Here is a 20,291-nt window from a genome sequence, read left to right on the forward strand (position 1 = left end):
ACAAAATCGTCATCAGACAAAAGGAAACAACCAGAATTATCCTTATTATCCTATTTATAGTCCTTAAAACTTAACGAAGGGTCTTATTAAACCATTGAGTATGAACCACTACATTAGATACTAGATCTCAGTAGGATTTACATCGTTACGAAGGGATTTATTTTTAATCCACCCTCGTACAACCCTTAACGGTCTCTCCCACAGGGTGTCTCCCACAAGGGTGCAATTTACCTCTACACCAAGTTACATCTACAAGGAATTGTACAGCTCAAATTTTTTTTTGTTAATTAAACGCCTTTTAAGGGCGTTTGATATGGTTTTTTAACTCAAATTATTAGATCCTTTCAAGTTTCCTCTTCAACCCAGTATTCTCAACGAACTGGATAACCTGGACATCAACTCAAAGGGCTTGATTTTCTTCAGTCTTCTTTCTAACCTAGTTTTGTCCAGAGAATGGTTAACCTGGACATTAACTCGAAGAGCTCGATCCTCTTGAGTGTTTTGTCCAATCAAGTGAAGCTGGGAGGCTTCGACGTTAACTCAAAAGGCTTGATCCTTTTGAGTTTTAATTCTTACCTAGTTTTGTCCAAGGAATGGTTAACCTGGACATTAAATCAAAGAGCTCGATCCTCTTGAGTGTTTTGTTCAATCCAGCGAAGCTGGGAGGCTTCGACGTTAACTCAATAGGCTTGAGATCCTTTTGAGTTTTAATTCTTAACTAGTTTTGTCCAAGGAATGGTCAACCTAGACATTAAATCAAAGAGCTCGATCCTCTTGAACGTTTTGTCCAATCCAGCGGAGCTGGAAGGTCTCATCGTTGATTTAAAAGACTAGATCCTCTTGAGTCTTCTTTCTAACCCAATATTGTCCAGGGAATGGTTAATCTGGACATTAACTTGAAGAGCTCGATCCTCTTGAATGATTTGTCCAATCCAGCGGAGCTGGAAGGCCTCGACGTTAACTCAAAAGGTTGTCCAGGGAACGGATAGTCAACAATGTAGATTTCCAGATGCAGATTTCCTTATTTTGGTCCTTCTCCATAGTTGGTTACCCTAAGTCCAAGCAGGCTCAAGTATCTGCTCATAATAAAGCATCGCTTGATTCTAAGATATCTTTGGAACCAATTATTCCTTGGGATAGAGGTGAATCAGACAAAATCGTCAAATTCTGTACTCCCCACAGCTTAGCGAGGTTCTTATAGGGGACATACTGTATATTATACCGTGAAAACTATTTTTCTAACAAAATCGATTGAAATTACGAAATTTCTTATTTCAGGTTACCATCACGCTGGTCACCAACCGCCCCGTATCACGGAACATCCCGTGGATACAACGGTAGCTCGTCACGATCCGGCAACGTTGAATTGCAACGCTCAAGGTGATCCCGAACCTTCGATCACGTGGTACAAAGATGGTCAGGTATTGAGAACTGCCCCGCAGGACGCGAGATCGCACAGAGTTTTATTACCAGCGGGAAGTTTGTTTTTTCTAAGGGTTGCTCAAAGTAGAAAGGAAACGGACGCCGGGACGTATTGGTGTGAGGCTAGTAACATTTTAGGGAAAGCTAGAAGTCGAAATGCTACACTCACCGTTGCCGGTATGTCATTTTTTATGAGCGTAAAGTATATATCAAATTTTTGATTAAACTGATGAGGTTCAAAACAGTAAAAACCGTAAATATATTAACGGTAATTTTTTTTAACTATATAATTAAAATTAGTGATTCGTAGATTATATTTTATATTATTTTGGCGACGAAATGTCTTTTACAAACGAAATTCGATTATTGGATTTAAGTCGTTTTATTAGAAAGAGTCCAGTCCACGAGGGATTTCTCAAAATAGTCCTCGAGAACGAACAAGGACGACGAGAAAAAGCTTTGTGAAAAGATTTTGTTTATTTCATGGCCATTTTCGTGGGTCTTTCAAGTCTTTCAATGATTTTATTTCTTTTTTCTTAATCGATTATTCAAAAAAGGGTCCTTTCAATATCGAAATACGTTATAATACAGAGAGGTTTAAAAAATGACTATTCGACGCTAGCAAGTACGTTTTCTAGAGCTAAAACTCCTAAAATCGGAATCTTTATGTCAAAATAGAGCTACTAATAATTTTTAGAGCCTTTAGAGACAATAGAGAACAGTCTATTCAACATTCTGGTGCATTTTCTCGAGCTCAAATGTCATTTTCAACTCTATTTTATCTACTATAAAAATCTGTTTGTTAGAATAGAGATACTAATAATTTTTAGAGCTTTTATTCAATAGAGAACAATCTGCTCAATATTCTGGGGCATTTTCTCGAGCTCAAACGTCATTTTCAACTCTATTTTATCTACTATAAGAATCTGTTCGTTAGAATAGAGATACTAATAATTTTTAGAGCTTTTATTCAATAGAGAACAATCTGCTCAATATTCTGGGGCATTTTCTCGAGCTCAAACGTCATTTTCAACTCTATTTTATCTACTATAAGAATCTGTTCGTTAGAATAGAGATACTAATAATTTTTAGAGCTTTTATTCAATAGAGAACAATCTGCTCAATATTCTGGTGCATTTTCTCGAGCTCAAACGTCATTTTCAACTCTATTTTATCTACTATAAGAATCTGTTCGTTAGAATAGAGATACTAATAATTTTTAGAGCTTTTATTCAATAGAGAACAATCTGCTCAATATTCTGGGTCATTTTCTCGAGCTCAAACGTCATTTTCAACTCTATTTTATCTACTATAAGAATCTGTTCGTTAGAATAGAGATACTAATAATTTTTAGAGCTTTTATTCAATAGAGAACAATCTGTTCAATATTCTGGTGCATTTTCTCGAGCTCAAACGTCGTTTTCAACTCTATTTACGTCAGAATAGAGCTACACATTTTTAGAGTGGTGCTTAGGATGTCTAGAAGAATTTTCAGTGTGATAAACTTGAAAATTCCAATAAAATAATACCTGGAGGTTTTCCAACGATCTAGTTTCGAAGATTCAACTAAAAAAAGTTGCAACGTCAAATTTTTTAACCCGAACTGAATATAAAGTAGATGAAACCAGTTTTTTTGCACTTCGATTCTTACGTGCTTTCGTTGAAGTGAAAACAATGATGCATCTACACGTTTCTGCACATTTTAATGACCTCTTCACGATTCTAGACGGCGGGGTTTTTCAGTTTGCATAACAAATAAGAATATTCACAATTAACTCGTAAAAAAAATCAAAAATTATACAATTTTTAACTAATTATAATAATATAACTTCCGGATCTTTCATGATATCACTTTCGATTTGAAATGACATGTTTTGTTCCGTGTCTGACACTAATTTTCCCTGTCAAAAGTCAACAATTTGTATCATAGAACGTAAAGAATTTTTATTCAAAGAAAAATCATTTTTCTTATTACGATTACGTAATTTATCTAATAAAAGATTAATCGTAATAAAAATGTTAATCGCGATCTAAATTTTCGAGAAAATGTACACCAGACACGGCACTCGGCTTCCGAACCACTTACCAATTAATATAAATCATCGACGAAGTTTCATTTTCATAGTCGGGCATAAATTTCTATCTCCTAACGTTTATTTCATTAGACTCATCCTGATTTATAGCCTTTAACATTCATTATTGCCCAGGAGGTTTCTATTACTTTTTCCCAGATATAAAGAATTCAAAGAAATGCTAAAATTAAATTAAATTAAATAAAATTAAATTTTGCTTACTACACCCTGTACCTTTTGCTCGAATTCAACATTTAAAACTCAATTATTGACGTAATTAGCCTCAAAAAAATCAGTTTGTAACTAATTTAGATTCAGAAAAACCGTTTTTTGCTCGAATTCAACATTTAAAACTCAATTTTTGACGTAATTAGACTCAAAAAAATCAGTTTGTAACTAATTTAGATTCAGAAAAACCGTTTTTTGCTCGAATTCAACATTTAAAACTCAATTTTTGACGTAATTAGACTCAAAAAAATGAGTTTGTAACTAATTTGAAATCAGAAAAACCGTTTTTTGCTCGAATTCAACATTTAAAACTCAATTTTTGACGTAATTAGACTCAAAAAAATGAGTTTGTAACTAATTTGAACTCAGAAAAACCGTTTTTTGCTCGAATTCAACATTTAAAACTCAATTTTTGACGTAATTAGACTCAAAAAAATCAGTTTGTAACTAATTTAGATTCGGAAAAACCGTTTTTTGCTCGAATTCAACATTTAAAACTCAATTTTTGACGTAATTAGATTCAAAAAAATGAGTTTGTAACTAATTTGAACTCAGAAAAACCGTTTTTTGCTCGAATTCAACATTTAAAACTCAATTTTTGACGTAATTAGATTCAAAAAAATGAGTTTGTAACTAATTTGAACTCAGAAAAACCGTTTTTTGCACGAATTCAACATTTAAAACTCAATTTTTGACGTAATTAGACTCAAAAAAATGAGTTTGTAACTAATTTGAACTCAGAAAAACCGTTTTTTGCTCGAATTCAACATTTAAAACTCAATTTTTGACGTAATTAGACTCAAAAAAATCAGTTTGTAACTAATTTGAACTCAGAAAAACCGTTTTTTGCTCGAATTCAACATTTAAAACTCAATTTTTGACGTAATTAGACTCAAAAAAATGAGTTTGTAACTAATTTGAACTCAGAAAAACCGTTTTTTGCTCGAATTCAACATTAAAACTCAATTTTTGACGTAATTAGACTCAAAAAAATCAGTTTGTAACTAATTTAGATTCAGAAAAACCGTTTTTTGCTCGAATTCAACATTTAAAACTCAATTTTTGACGTAATTAGACTCAAAAAAATGAGTTTGTAACTAATTTGAACTCAGAAAAACCGTTTTTTGCTCGAATTCAACATTTAAAACTCAATTTTTGACGTAATTAGACTCAAAAAAATCAGTTTGTAACTAATTTAGATTCAGAAAAACCGTTTTTTGCTGGAATTCAACATTTATAGCTCAATTTTTTACGTAATTAGACTCAAAAAATCAGTTTGTAACTAATTTAGATTCAGAAAAACCGTTTTTTGCTCGAATTCAACATTTAAAACACAATTTTTGACGTAATTAGACTCAAAAAATTGAGTTTGTAACTAATTTGAAATCAGAAAAACCGTTTTTTGCTCGAATTCAACATTTAAAACTCAATTTTTGACGTAATTAGACTCAAAAAAATGAGTTTGTAACTAATTTGAACTCAGAAAAACCGTTTTTTGCTCGAATTCAACATTTAAAACTCAATTTTTGACGTAATTAGATTCAAAAAAATGAGTTTGTAACTAATTTGAACTCAGCAAAACCGTTTTTTGCTCGAATTCAACATTTAAAACTCAATTTTTGACGTAATTAGACTCAAGAAAATCAGTTTGTAGCTAATTTGAACTCAGAAAAACCGTTTTTTGCTCGAATTCAACATTTAAAACTCAATTTTTGACGTAATTAGACTCAAAAAAATGAGTTTGTAACTAATTTAGATTCAGAAAAACCGTTTTTTGCTCGAATTCAACATTTAAAACTCAATTTTTGACGTAATTAGACTCAAAAAAATGAGTTTGTAACTAATTTGAACTCAGAAAAACCGTTTTTTGCTCGAATTCAACATTTAAAACTCAATTTTTGACGTAATTAGACTCAAAAAAATCAGTTTGTAACTAATTTAGATTCAGAAAAACCGTTTTTTGCTCGAATTCAACATTTAAAACTCAATTTTTGACGTAATTACACTCAAAAAAATCAGTTTGTAACTAATTTAGATTCAGAAAAACCGTTTTTTGCTCGAATTCAACATTTAAAACACAATTTTTGACGTAATTAGACTCAAAAAATTGAGTTTGTAACTAATTTGAAATCAGAAAAACCGTTTTTTGCTCGAATTCAACATTTAAAACTCAATTTTTGACGTAATTAGACTCAAAAAAATGAGTTTGTAACTAATTTGAACTCAGAAAAACCGTTTTTTGCTCGAATTCAACATTTAAAACTCAATTTTTGACGTAATTAGATTCAAAAAAATGAGTTTGTAACTAATTTGAACTCAGAAAAACCGTTTTTTGCACGAATTCAACATTTAAAACTCAATTTTTGACGTAATTAGACTCAAAAAAATGAGTTTGTAACTAATTTGAACTCAGAAAAACCGTTTTTTGCTCGAATTCAACATTTAAAACTCAATTTTTGACGTAATTAGACTCAAAAAAATCAGTTTGTAACTAATTTGAACTCAGAAAAACCGTTTTTTGCTCGAATTCAACATTTAAAACTCAATTTTTGACGTAATTAGACTCAAAAAAATGAGTTTGTAACTAATTTGAACTCAGAAAAACCGTTTTTTGCTCGAATTCAACATTTAAAACTCAATTTTTGACGTAATTAGACTCAAAAAAATCAGTTTGTAACTAATTTAGATTCAGAAAAACCGTTTTTTGCTCGAATTCAACATTTAAAACTCAATTTTTGACGTAATTAGACTCAAAAAAATGAGTTTGTAACTAATTTGAACTCAGAAAAACCGTTTTTTGCTCGAATTCAACATTTAAAACTCAATTTTTGACGTAATTAGACTCAAAAAAATCAGTTTGTAACTAATTTAGATTCAGAAAAACCGTTTTTTGCTGGAATTCAACATTTATAGCTCAATTTTTTACGTAATTAGACTCAAAAAATCAGTTTGTAACTAATTTAGATTCAGAAAAACCGTTTTTTGCTCGAATTCAACATTTAAAACACAATTTTTGACGTAATTAGACTCAAAAAATTGAGTTTGTAACTAATTTGAAATCAGAAAAACCGTTTTTTGCTCGAATTCAACATTTAAAACTCAATTTTTGACGTAATTAGACTCAAAAAAATGAGTTTGTAACTAATTTGAACTCAAAAAAACCGTTTTTTGCTCGAATTCAACATTTAAAACTCAATTTTTGACGTAATTAGATTCAAAAAAATGAGTTTGTAACTAATTTGAACTCAGCAAAACCGTTTTTTGCTCGAATTCAACATTTAAAACTCAATTTTTGACGTAATTAGACTCAAAAAAATCAGTTTGTAACTAATTTGAACTCAGAAAAACCGTTTTTTGCTCGAATTCAACATTTAAAACTCAATTTTTGACGTAATTAGACTCAAAAAAATGAGTTTGTAACTAATTTAGATTCAGAAAAACCGTTTTTTGCTCGAATTCAACATTTAAAACTCAATTTTTGACGTAATTAGACTCAAAAAAATGAGTTTGTAACTAATTTGAACTCAGAAAAACCGTTTTTTGCTCGAATTCAACATTTAAAACTCAATTTTTGACGTAATTAGACTCAAAAAAATCAGTTTGTAACTAATTTAGATTCAGAAAAACCGTTTTTTGCTGGAATTCAACATTTATAGCTCAATTTTTTACGTAATTAGACTCAAAAAATCAGTTTGTAACTAATTTAGATTCAGAAAAACCGTTTTTTGCTCGAATTCAACATTTAAAACACAATTTTTGACGTAATTAGACTCAAAAAAATGAGTTTGTAACTAATTTGAAATCAGAAAAACCGTTTTTTGCTCGAATTCAACATTTAAAACTCAATTTTTGACGTAATTAGACTCAAAAAAATGAGTTTGTAACTAATTTGAACTCAGAAAAACCGTTTTTTGCTCGAATTCAACATTTAAAACTCAATTTTTGACGTAATTAGATTCAAAAAAATGAGTTTGTAACTAATTTGAACTCAGAAAAACCGTTTTTTGCACGAATTCAACATTTAAAACTCAATTTTTGACGTAATTAGACTCAAAAAAATGAGTTTGTAACTAATTTGAACTCAGCAAAACCGTTTTTTGCTCGAATTCAACATTTAAAACTCAATTTTTGACGTAATTAGACTCAAAAAAATCAGTTTGTAACTAATTTGAACTCAGAAAAACCGTTTTTTGCTCGAATTCAACATTTAAAACTCAATTTTTGACGTAATTAGACTCAAAAAAATGAGTTTGTAACTAATTTGAACTCAGAAAAACCGTTTTTTGCTCGAATTCAACATTTAAAACTCAATTTTTGACGTAATTAGACTCAAAAAAATCAGTTTGTAACTAATTTGAACTCAGAAAAACCGTTTTTTGCTCGAATTCAACATTTAAAACTCAATTTTTGACGTAATTAGACTCAAAAAAATGAGTTTGTAACTAATTTGAACTCAGCAAAACCGTTTTTTGCTCGAATTCAACATTTAAAACTCAATTTTTGACGTAATTAGACTCAAAAAAATGAGTTTGTAACTAATTTGAACTCAGAAAAACCGTTTTTTGCTCGAATTCAACATTTAAAACTCAATTTTTGACGTAATTAGACTCAAAAAAATCAGTTTGTAACTAATTTAGATTCAGAAAAACCGTTTTTTGCTGGAATTCAACATTTATAGCTCAATTTTTTACGTAATTAGACTCAAAAAATCAGTTTGTAACTAATTTAGATTCAGAAAAACCGTTTTTTGCTCGAATTCAACATTTAAAACACAATTTTTGACGTAATTAGACTCAAAAAATTGAGTTTGTAACTAATTTGAAATCAGAAAAACCGTTTTTTGCTCGAATTCAACATTTAAAACTCAATTTTTGACGTAATTAGACTCAAAAAAATGAGTTTGTAACTAATTTGAACTCAGAAAAACCGTTTTTTGCTCGAATTCAACATTTAAAACTCAATTTTTGACGTAATTAGATTCAAAAAAATGAGTTTGTAACTAATTTGAACTCAGCAAAACCGTTTTTTGCTCGAATTCAACATTTAAAACTCAATTTTTGACGTAATTAGACTCAAAAAAATCAGTTTGTAACTAATTTGAACTCAGAAAAACCGTTTTTTGCTCGAATTCAACATTTAAAACTCAATTTTTGACGTAATTAGACTCAAAAAAATGAGTTTGTAACTAATTTAGATTCAGAAAAACCGTTTTTTGCTCGAATTCAACATTTAAAACTCAATTTTTGACGTAATTAGACTCAAAAAAATGAGTTTGTAACTAATTTGAACTCAGAAAAACCGTTTTTTGCTCGAATTCAACATTTAAAACTCAATTTTTGACGTAATTAGACTCAAAAAAATCAGTTTGTAACTAATTTAGATTCAGAAAAACCGTTTTTTGCTGGAATTCAACATTTATAGCTCAATTTTTTACGTAATTAGACTCAAAAAATCAGTTTGTAACTAATTTAGATTCAGAAAAACCGTTTTTTGCTCGAATTCAACATTTAAAACACAATTTTTGACGTAATTAGACTCAAAAAAATGAGTTTGTAACTAATTTGAAATCAGAAAAACCGTTTTTTGCTCGAATTCAACATTTAAAACTCAATTTTTGACGTAATTAGACTCAAAAAAATGAGTTTGTAACTAATTTGAACTCAGAAAAACCGTTTTTTGCTCGAATTCAACATTTAAAACTCAATTTTTGACGTAATTAGATTCAAAAAAATGAGTTTGTAACTAATTTGAACTCAGAAAAACCGTTTTTTGCACGAATTCAACATTTAAAACTCAATTTTTGACGTAATTAGACTCAAAAAAATGAGTTTGTAACTAATTTGAACTCAGCAAAACCGTTTTTTGCTCGAATTCAACATTTAAAACTCAATTTTTGACGTAATTAGACTCAAAAAAATCAGTTTGTAACTAATTTGAACTCAGAAAAACCGTTTTTTGCTCGAATTCAACATTTAAAACTCAATTTTTGACGTAATTAGACTCAAAAAAATGAGTTTGTAACTAATTTGAACTCAGAAAAACCGTTTTTTGCTCGAATTCAACATTTAAAACTCAATTTTTGACGTAATTAGACTCAAAAAAATCAGTTTGTAACTAATTTAGATTCAGAAAAACCGTTTTTTGCTCGAATTCAACATTTAAAACTCAATTTTTGACGTAATTAGACTCAAAAAAATGAGTTTGTAACTAATTTGAACTCAGAAAAACCGTTTTTTGCTCGAATTCAACATTTAAAACTCAATTTTTGACGTAATTAGACTCAAAAAAATCAGTTTGTAACTAATTTAGATTCAGAAAAACCGTTTTTTGCTGGAATTCAACATTTATAGCTCAATTTTTTACGTAATTAGACTCAAAAAATCAGTTTGTAACTAATTTGGACTCAGAAAACCCGTTTATTGCTCGAATCCAACATTTAAACTCTCAATTATTGACCTAATTAGATACAAAAATATCAGTTTTTTTTCTTTTTCTCAAATACAAAGTGTTCAAAAAAATGCTAAAATTAAATTAAATTTTGCTTACTATACAAAATATCAATACCAAAACATCTCAATCTATAAAATTTTGATTTATTTTGACCGCATTATAAATTTCCAATACAAAATTCCGATTAAAACAAAATATATGGAAGATGGTGTTGGTACGTTTTTGAATTAACACCTTGTATATAATAAGCTAGTAGATTAAAGCCGATTTCCGTTTTGGGGTACGAAACAAAAACCTCAACGTCCCATGAAATTGGCTATTTGGTATTCAGTGAAAGTGTGAGACATAATAAACATTGTATAGTTCGAAAAATCGACGCTGTACGGCGTTGTAGCATAGAAATGGCTTTTTTCGCGATCGGTAATGTAGGTAATTTTCGTCAAGTCAATGGGGATTTAAACTTTTATACTCATACGCGGCCGACTTTAAAACGAGGGGATGTAAAACGAGATGAACCGGTAAAGTGCCTACTAGATTTTATCGATTACCCATGAAGTTTCTTTCAATTTAATACCACGTTTATATATAGTGTGTTCGTGAAAAAGTTTTTTTATTCAACTATAACACACTAAATCACAGTTTCGTCGCTGTTGGGCTACAAAATAGTGTCGCATTCACTCTGTTCACCAGATTTGGACCCGTGCAACTTCTTTTTGTTTCTAAACTTGATTTATTCAAACTGAATTGAAATAGAGAAATATTTAAGATGTGCTACATCAGTATGTATCGAATAACCCTCGTAATATGGTAATAAAAATTTTACGTGACCATTAATGGGCTATAAATTCATTTAATTTTTATCACCCGACATTTACAAAACTATAAATACCTGCTATTGAAAATTAACGACTTTTTGGATGTAACTCAGATTTTTGAGTATACAGGGTGATTCACGAGTCTCTTTAATGACATACAATGTTTAATAGGATAGTTAATTTTTCAATATATCGGCTTTTCTGTGTTCGAATTAGTCGCAAAATCATAATTAGGCTCAGAAACTGATTATGCGGTTAATTTGGACTCAGAAATGGCGTTTTTTGCTCGTATTTACCATTAAAAAGCAAATGTTTAATTTAATACGACACGAAAAAAGTTTTGTAGCTAATTTGGACTCAGGAAAACCGGTTTTTGTTCGAATTTGACATCGAAAGCTCAGTTTTTGACTTAATTAGATTCAAAAAAATCAGTTTTATAGCTAACTTTGACTCAGAAAAGCCATTTCTTGCTCGAATTTAATCTTCAACACTCATTTTTTGACATAATTAGTATAAAAAATAAATTTAGTGGAGAATTTGAACTTCGAAAAGCCAATGCAGACTCATAAAAATAAATTATGTCAATTACAAATATCTTTGTAACTAAGAAGAAAAAGTTTTGAAGAAAATTGACTCAGAACGTGGTTCTGTGACCTAATGAGGCTAAACAAAACAATTTTGTAATTTTGTAACCAATTTGAACTCGGAAAAAACAGGTTTCTTCTCGAATTTAACATCGAGATACAAATTTTCGACTTAATTAAATAAAAACTCAGTTTTATGAATAATCTTAAGTCAAAATAATCGTTTTCTATTGGAATTCCAAACTATATAATATATTTTTTGACTCGACTAAAGCCCGCAAAAGAACTCGAAATTTCGTAGACAATGATAAACAAAAAAAAATTCATTCTAAATTCCGATTCTATTATGAATATATAACAAAAATAAAAAATCAAAACTGTCTCTATACGTTTCTCAGTCACGCAATATATTGAGGGAATTGAACTGTTTTTTTTTTCTAAAATAATACTATGAGGTTATGATTTCGTCATAGATAAAGTTTTATTATGATCCACCATTGGCGTACCAATTATATAATATTTTTATTTGAAAAGTACAAATTGCCCCAATTATTCCACCAATATTTTATTTGATTCGAACTTTCGTAAATGACCTTGACGTTTTAATTACTTTTAAATTATTGTTTGTTTTTTTTTCCAAATAAAGTTGAATTTGAAAACGGCTTTTCTGGTACAAAATCAGCCATAAAATTTGTTTTTCTGACCCTATTTAGGCTGATATCCTCTTTATTGAATTCAATTAGTCTAAGAAACCTTTTTCTCCGATAATTTGTTCTAAAATTGAGTTCCAAAAGTTGAATTTGATCATAAAACGGTTTTTCTGATACAAAATCAGCCATAAAATTTGTTTTTCTGAGCCTACTTATAGCGATATCCTCTTTTTTGAGTTCAAATTAGTCTCAGAATTCTTTTTTTCAGTTAAATTGGTCTAGAATAGGGTTCCAAGAGTTGAATTTGATCATAAAACAGTTTTTTAGATACAAAATCAGCCATAAAATTGGTTTTTCTGACCCTATTTAGGCTGATATCCTCTTTATTGAATTCAAATTAGTCTCAGAAACCTTTTTCTCCGATAATTTGTTCTAAAATTGAGTTCCAAAAGTTGAATTTGATCATAAAACGGTTTTTCTGATATAAAATCAGCCATAAAATTTGTTTTTCTGGGCCTATTTATACCGATATCCTCTTTTTTGAATTCAAATTAGTCTCAGAAGCCTCTTTCTCAGTTAATTTGGTCTTAAATTGGGGTACAAAAGTTGAATTTGATCATAAAACGGTTTTTCTGATACAAAATCAGCCATAAAATTTGTTTTTCTGAGCCTATTTATACCGATATCCTTTTTTTTGAGTTCAAATTAGTCTCAGAATTCTTTTTTTCAGTTAAATTGGTCTAGAATTGGGTTCCAAGAGTTGAATTTGATCATAAAACAGTTTTTTAGATACAAAATCAGCCATAAAATTGGTTTTTCTGACCCTATTTAGGCTGATATCCTCTTTATTGAATTCAAATTAGTCTCAGAAACCTTTTTCTCCGATAATTTGTTCTAAAATTGAGTTCCAAAAGTTGAATTTGATCATAAAACGGTTTTTCTGATATAAAATCAGCCATAAAATTTGTTTTTCTGGGCCTATTTATACCGATATCCTCTTTTTTGAATTCAAATTAGTCTCAGAAGCCTCTTTCTCAGTTAATTTGGTCTTAAATTGGGGTACAAAAGTTGAATTTGATCATAAAACGGTTTTTCTGATACAAAATCAGCCATAAAATTTGTTTTTCTGAGCCTATTTATACCGATATCCTTTTTTGAGTTCAAATTAGTCTCAGAATTCTTTTTTTCAGTTAAATTGGTCTAGAATTGGGTTCCAAGAGTTGAATTTGATCATAAAACAGTTTTTTAGATACAAAATCAGCCATAAAATTGGTTTTTCTGACCCTATTTAGGCTGATATCCTCTTTATTGAATTCAAATTAGTCTCAGAAACCTTTTTCTCCGATAATTTGTTCTAAAATTGAGTTCCAAAAGTTGAATTTGATCATAAAACGGTTTTTCTGATATAAAATCAGCCATAAAATTTGTTTTTCTGGGCCTATTTATACCGATATCCTCTTTTTTGAATTCAAATTAGTCTCAGAAGCCTCTTTCTCAGTTAATTTGGTCTTAAATTGGGGTACAAAAGTTGAATTTGATCATAAAACGGTTTTTCTGATACAAAATCAGCCATAAAATTTGTTTTTCTGAGCCTATTTATACCGATATCCTTTTTTTTGAGTTCAAATTAGTCTCAGAATTCTTTTTTTCAGTTAAATTGGTCTAGAATAGGGTTCCAAGAGTTGAATTTGATCATAAAACAGTTTTTTAGATACAAAATCAGCCATAAAATTGGTTTTTCTGACCCTATTTAGGCTGATATCCTCTTTATTGAATTCAAATTAGTCTCAGAAGCCTCTTTCTCAGTTAATTTGGTCTTAAATTGGGGTACAAAAGTTGAATTTGATCATAAAACGGTTTTTCTGATATAAAATCAGCCATAAAATTTGTTTTTCTGGGCCTATTTATACCGATATCCTCTTTTTTGAATTCAAATTAGTCTCAGAAGCCTCTTTCTCAGTTAATTTGGTCTTAAATTGGGTTACAAAAGTTGAATTTGATCATAAAACGGTTTTTCTGATACAAAATCAGCCATAAAATTTGTTTTTCTGAGCCTATTTATACCGATATCCTTTTTTTTGAGTTCAAATTAGTCTCAGAATTCTTTTTTTCAGTTAAATTGGTCTAGAATTGGGTTCCAAGAGTTGAATTTGATCATAAAACAGTTTTTTAGATACAAAATCAGCCATAAAATTGGTTTTTCTGACCCTATTTAGGCTGATATCCTCTTTATTGAATTCAAATTAGTCTCAGAAACCTTTTTCTCCGATAATTTGTTCTAAAATTGAGTTCCAAAAGTTGAATTTGATCATAAAACGGTTTTTCTGATATAAAATCAGCCATAAAATTTGTTTTTCTGGGCCTATTTATACCGATATCCTCTTTTTTGAATTCAAATTAGTCTCAGAAGCCTCTTTCTCAGTTAATTTGGTCTTAAATTGAGTTCCAAAAATTGAATTTGATCATAAAACGGTTTTTCTGATACAAAATCAGATATAAAATTTATTTTTCTGTGCCTATTTAGGCCGACATCCTCTTTTCTGAGTTCAAATTAGTCTCAGAAACCTTTTTCTTTGTATAATTTGGTCTAGAATAGGTTTTCAAAATTGAATTGGGTTTTTCCAAAACCAAATTAGCTACAAATCTGATTTTTTTCACTCACTTTTTCGATCAGAAAATGACTATTCTGAGTTCAAATTATCAATAAATTTTTGGAGTTATTTGTGTCATTTTAATGAATACGCCATTGGTCGAAAGATAGCATTTCATGTTGGAAGACATTTTGAAAGGATTCCGTGCAAGACGGGCAAACACATCGATTTTCTTTCTTAAATTTTCCCGGCGCTTTTCTTCGCTTAATGTTACAAAATTAATGGTTATTCGGACAAAAAAATTTTTTGAAATATATCTTTGAATCATGCATATAATTCGTAAAAAGGATTGGACATTTTATATTATAATTCGAACTCTTTGTAGTTTTCCACTTTGTTGTATAGGAACATTCACTTTTTTGACTATTCTACTATTTCGTTGATTTCCATGTTTAATTTTGCGTAAAAAAAATCACGATATTGCCTTTCTGAGTCTATTCATATCGATACTGGTTTTTCTGAGTGCATAATAGTAATAAAAATGTTATTCTAAATATAATTTCATTAAAAATTCATTTTTCAATAGTTCTCTTTGATGAATAAATATTTTTTCCGATTCGAAATTATCACAAATTGTTTTTCTGAGCTCAATTATCCTCTTTTTGAGCTCAAATTAGTCTCAGAAGCCTTTTTCTCAGATAATTTGTACTAAAATTGTGTTCCAAAGTTGAATTTGATCATAAAACGGTTTTTCTGATACAAAATTAGCCATAAAATTTGTTTTTCTGATCCTATTTATACCAATATCCATATTTTTTAGTTCAAATTAGTCTCAGAAGCCTTTTTCTCAGTTAATTTGTACTGAAATTTGGTGCCAAAAGTTGAATTTGATAATAAAACAGTTTTTCAGATACAAAATCAGCTGTAAAATTCGTTTTTCTGAGCCTATTTCAAATTAGACTCAGAAGCCTTTTTCTAGGTATAATTTGGTCCAGAATAGTTTTTAAAGTTGAATTGAGTTTTTCCAAACCAAATTAGCTATAAAACTGATTTTTTCACTCTAATTAGATCGAAATTTGAAATTTTAATGTATGACTCCATCAGAAAACGACTTTTCTGAGTTCAAATAATCAACAAATGTCAACAAATCATCAACAAATTAGATTTTTGGAGTCCATTTAGATATGATCAGAAAACGCATTTCTTGAATCAAATTAATCACAAAATTATTTTTCTGATCTAATTATGTTGATATCGGGTTTTCTGAGCTCTAATAATATACAAAACTGATTCTTCGTCTATACTCAGATCGAAAAATTGAGTTTTTAATATTAAATCCATTCAGAAAACGGCTGTTTTGAATTCGAATTGTTTTTTATAATAAGGGTTCCAAAAGTTGAATTTGCTCATAAAACGGTTTTTCTGATATAAAATCAGTCATAAAATTTGTTTTTCTGATCCTATTTATACCAATATCCATTTTTTTTAGTTCAAATTAGTCTCAGAAGCCTTTTTCTCAGTTAATTTGTACTAAAATTGGGTTCCAAAAGTTGAATTTGATCATAAAACGATTTTTCTGATACAAAATCAGCCATAAAATTTGTTTTTCTGAGCCTAATCAGGCCGATATTGTCATTTTTGAGTTCAAATTAGTCTCAGAAGCATTTTTCTCAGTTAATTTGTTTTAAAATTTGGTTCCAAAAGTTGAATTTGATCATAAAACGATTTTTCTGATACAAAATCAGCCATAAAATTTGTTTTCCTGGGCCTATTTAGGTCTCTATTGTCATTTTTGAGATCAAATTAGTCTCTGATGGCTTTTTCTCAGTTAATTTGGTCTAAAATTGGGTTTTTAAAGTTGAATTGGGTTTTTCCAAAACCTAATTAGCTACAAAACTGATTTTTTTACTCTAATTAGGTCGAAATTTTCAGTATTTTAATGTATGACTCGATCAGAAAACGACTTTCCTGAGTTCAAATAATCAACAAATGTCAACAAATCATCAACAAATTAGATTTTTGGAGTCCATTTAGATATGATCAGAAAACGCATTTCTTGAATCAAATTAACCACAAAATTATTTTTCTGAGCTTAATTATGTTAATATCGCGGGTTTTCTGAGTTCAAATAATATACAAAACTTATTTTTCGACTATACTTAGATCAAAAAATTGAGTTTTTAATACTGAATTTGCCACAGAATTATTTTTTAAAATAAGTTTGTTTTTTGAATCTAAATTGGCTTAAACTTGTTTTTGCTTTCGAGTTAAATCAAGTTTTTCAAGATTTCATTATTGTCGAATAAATCTTATTCCTTATTGGCTTAACCTTATTTTCTATATATATACCGGTTGTCCCACTTTTACTTGATTCTAAAAAAAACTACAATCCTTTCAACTCGTTCCTATTTTCGTTATTTACATCGTTCTACGAACTTTTTACACACCCCGTACATCAAAATAAAAATTTACCAACATAAAATCAAATTTAAGACAGAAATTTTTTTATTTCATGTAAATCCTGCGTGATTTTGAGTGAAAAAACAACTAAAATCGATGATGTCAATGTCAAAAGTGGTTTGTTTTCGTAAAGGCACATCCGTCACCAAATCAGATGGTTCCCTCATTATTTCTAGGCCGCACACTAACGACGCTATTTATTTGATCCTCTTTAACCCTCTTAGCCACCCCATTTACATCCCCGGCTCGAAAGGGATCGAGCAATTAGATTACTTTATACCGAAAAATTAATTGTACGAATTATGAAATTTCTACTATCTAATTTCGATTTCGAATCCTATTGCCCACTCCATAATCCATTAAATTTAAAAAAAAAATACAAAAATACCTTGCCTCACCTGAAGATAATTGCTCGGAGAAAACCGTGTACAATGGAAACGTGATTGATCCAGAGATAACAGCTCAGATCAATGAATCTGAAAATCTACTTTTCAGTAATTCTACAATGGAAAGGAAATTGATAAAAGCTGGTCTTCGTGGAAGGGTTGCAGTGGAGAAACCTCTTCTAAGGCGTGGGAAGAGAGTTTAATGGAGGAAGGAGTCAAAGAAAAGCGAAAAGTGTAAAACACGGCGGAAGCTCTCGGTGATGGTTGGGGGATATTTTTGATAAAAGCCCAGTAAAAATTGAGGGGAGTTTGGAGAAGGTTATGAAGAAATATTGAATAAAAATGGTTTTTTTGATACAAAATTAGCAATAAAATTTGATTTTTTGTGCCTATTTAGACCGATATCCTATTTTTTGAGTTCAAATTAGTCTCGGAAGCCTTTTTTCAGATAATCTGGTCTAAGATTGGGTTAAAGAAGTTGAATTTTATCATAAAACGGTTTTTCTGATACAAAAACAGCCATAAAATTGGTTTTTCTATCCCGATATCCTCTTTTTTGAGTTCAAATTAGTCTCAGAATTCTTTTTTTCAGTTAATTTGGTCTAAAATTGGGATCGAAAAGTCGAATTTGATCATAAAACAGTTTTTCAGATACAAAATCAGCCATAAAATTGGTTTTTCTTACCCTATTTAGGCTGATATCCTCTTTTTTGAATTCAAATTAGTCTCAGAAACCTTTTTCTCAGTTAATTTGGTCTAAAATTGGGATCCAAAAGTCGAATTTGATCATAAAACGGTTTTTCTTATACAAAATCAGCCATAAACTTTGCTTTTTTTTGAGCCTAATCAGGCCGATATTGTCATTTTTGAGTTAAAACTATTCTCAGAAGCTTTTTTCTCAGATAATTCATTCTAAAATTGAGTTCCAAAAGTTGAATTTGATCATAAAACGGTTTTTCTGATAAAAAATCAGATATAAAATTTATTTTTCTGAGCCTATTTAGGCCGACATCCTCTTTTCTGAGTTCAAATTAGTCTCAGAAGCCTTTTTCTTGGTATAATTTGGTCTAGAATAGGGTTTTCAAAGTTGAATTGGGTTTTGCCAAACCAAATTAGCTACAAAACTGATTTTTTCACTCTAATTAGGTCGAAATTTGAAATTTTAATGTATAACTTGATCAGAAAACAACTTTTCTGCGTTCAAATAATCAATATATCCCAACAAATTCGATTCTTAGAGACCATTTAGATATGATCAGAAAACGCATTTCTTGAATCAAATTAACCACAAAATTATTTTTCTGATCTAATTATTATATCTAATTATGTTGATATCGGGTTTTCTGAGTTCTAATAATATACAAAACTGATTCTTCGACTATACTCAGATCGAAAAATTGAGTTTTTAATATTAAATCCATTCAGAAAACGGCTATTTTGAATTCGAATTTGCCACTGAATTGTTTTTTATAATAAGGGTTCCAAAAGTTGAATTTGATCATAAAACAGCTTTTCTAATACAAAATTAGCCATAAAATTTGTTTTTCTGCGTCTATTTATACAGATATTCTCTTTTTTGAGTTCAAATTAGACTCAGAAGCCTTTTTCTAGGTATAATTTGGTCCAGAATAGTTTCTAAAGTTGAATTGGGTTTTTCCAAACCAAATTAGCTACAAAACTAATTTTTTCACTCAAATTAAATCGAAAATTGAAATTTTAATGTTTATTAATTGCACTAATATCGTCCGCTAACCCTAAAAAGCATATTAAATAAAAAAATTCGATTATTTTTCTCAATAAACGAAATTGACGATTCCAAATTTTCTTCTTAACAAATAATAGTTAGAAAACACGACGTTGGTGGCGTTTTTCGTCGAATAGTCCGTTCTGTGAGAACCCCAACACTTGATCTACTATCCCCCCAGGTGTTTCTAAATACCTCGTCATCGTTTACGATCCCGAAAATAATTCCTTCCCTACAACGGACCGGCTCCAACGAATTTCGCAGTAGAATCGAGATATTATCGATTTTCCATCGAATTTACGACTTTTGTTCGTTAAATCGAATCAAAACAAATATTCAACTATTCATGTAATGGACGCGGGTGTTCCCCAAGATTCCACTACTATATATAAACAAAATTCGCCCACATTTGTGCCTAATTAGCTTCACAAAAACTGAATTATAAATTATTTAAGACGATTTACAGCAAAGGTCTTAATCTATCCACGTGACCTTCACCAACAGACGGGGAAACTGTCTCTGAAGCTTCTACTGGATGATTAGAACGAAATTTCAGTCAAACCTCGATGAATTTTTTCAAAATCTAGTGATAAAATCTATTAAAACATTCACCTCGTATGACATCGTCAATTTCTATATGGATTGGAAGTTTCTTCTACATTAAGTAATTATGAAAGTTAATTATATCGCCCTCTATTATTAGGGTGTGGAAACCACAGGATTTTCCCCCGAAAATCATTTTTCTTTTTTTTATTTTTCCATTTTTTCGAAAATTAATTTGGCAAATGAAAAAAGACATCGAGAACTTTTTCTAACTTTTTACAACTCTTAATTTGATCAAAATTTGCTTTTTTTTAATTAAATCTTATCATAGTATCGATGATATGAA

At 29.7% G+C, this 20,291-nt stretch overlaps 1 protein-coding gene across 1 annotated transcript in view; it reads left to right on the forward strand.

Moving 5' to 3' along the window:
- LOC130449523 (roundabout homolog 1-like) overlaps positions 1-20,291 on the forward strand; it is a 113,297-nt gene that overhangs the window by 69,494 nt on the left and 23,512 nt on the right. Inside the window, exon 3 of the mRNA XM_056787403.1 lies at positions 1,279-1,599. Within this exon, the coding sequence (XP_056643381.1) occupies positions 1,279-1,599 (321 nt within the window). The remainder of the gene's footprint in view (positions 1-1,278; positions 1,600-20,291) is intronic.

Source organism: Diorhabda sublineata, chromosome 10 (genome assembly GCF_026230105.1).
Source record: "Diorhabda sublineata isolate icDioSubl1.1 chromosome 10, icDioSubl1.1, whole genome shotgun sequence".
Classification (NCBI taxonomy): Eukaryota; Metazoa; Arthropoda; class Insecta; order Coleoptera; family Chrysomelidae; genus Diorhabda; species Diorhabda sublineata.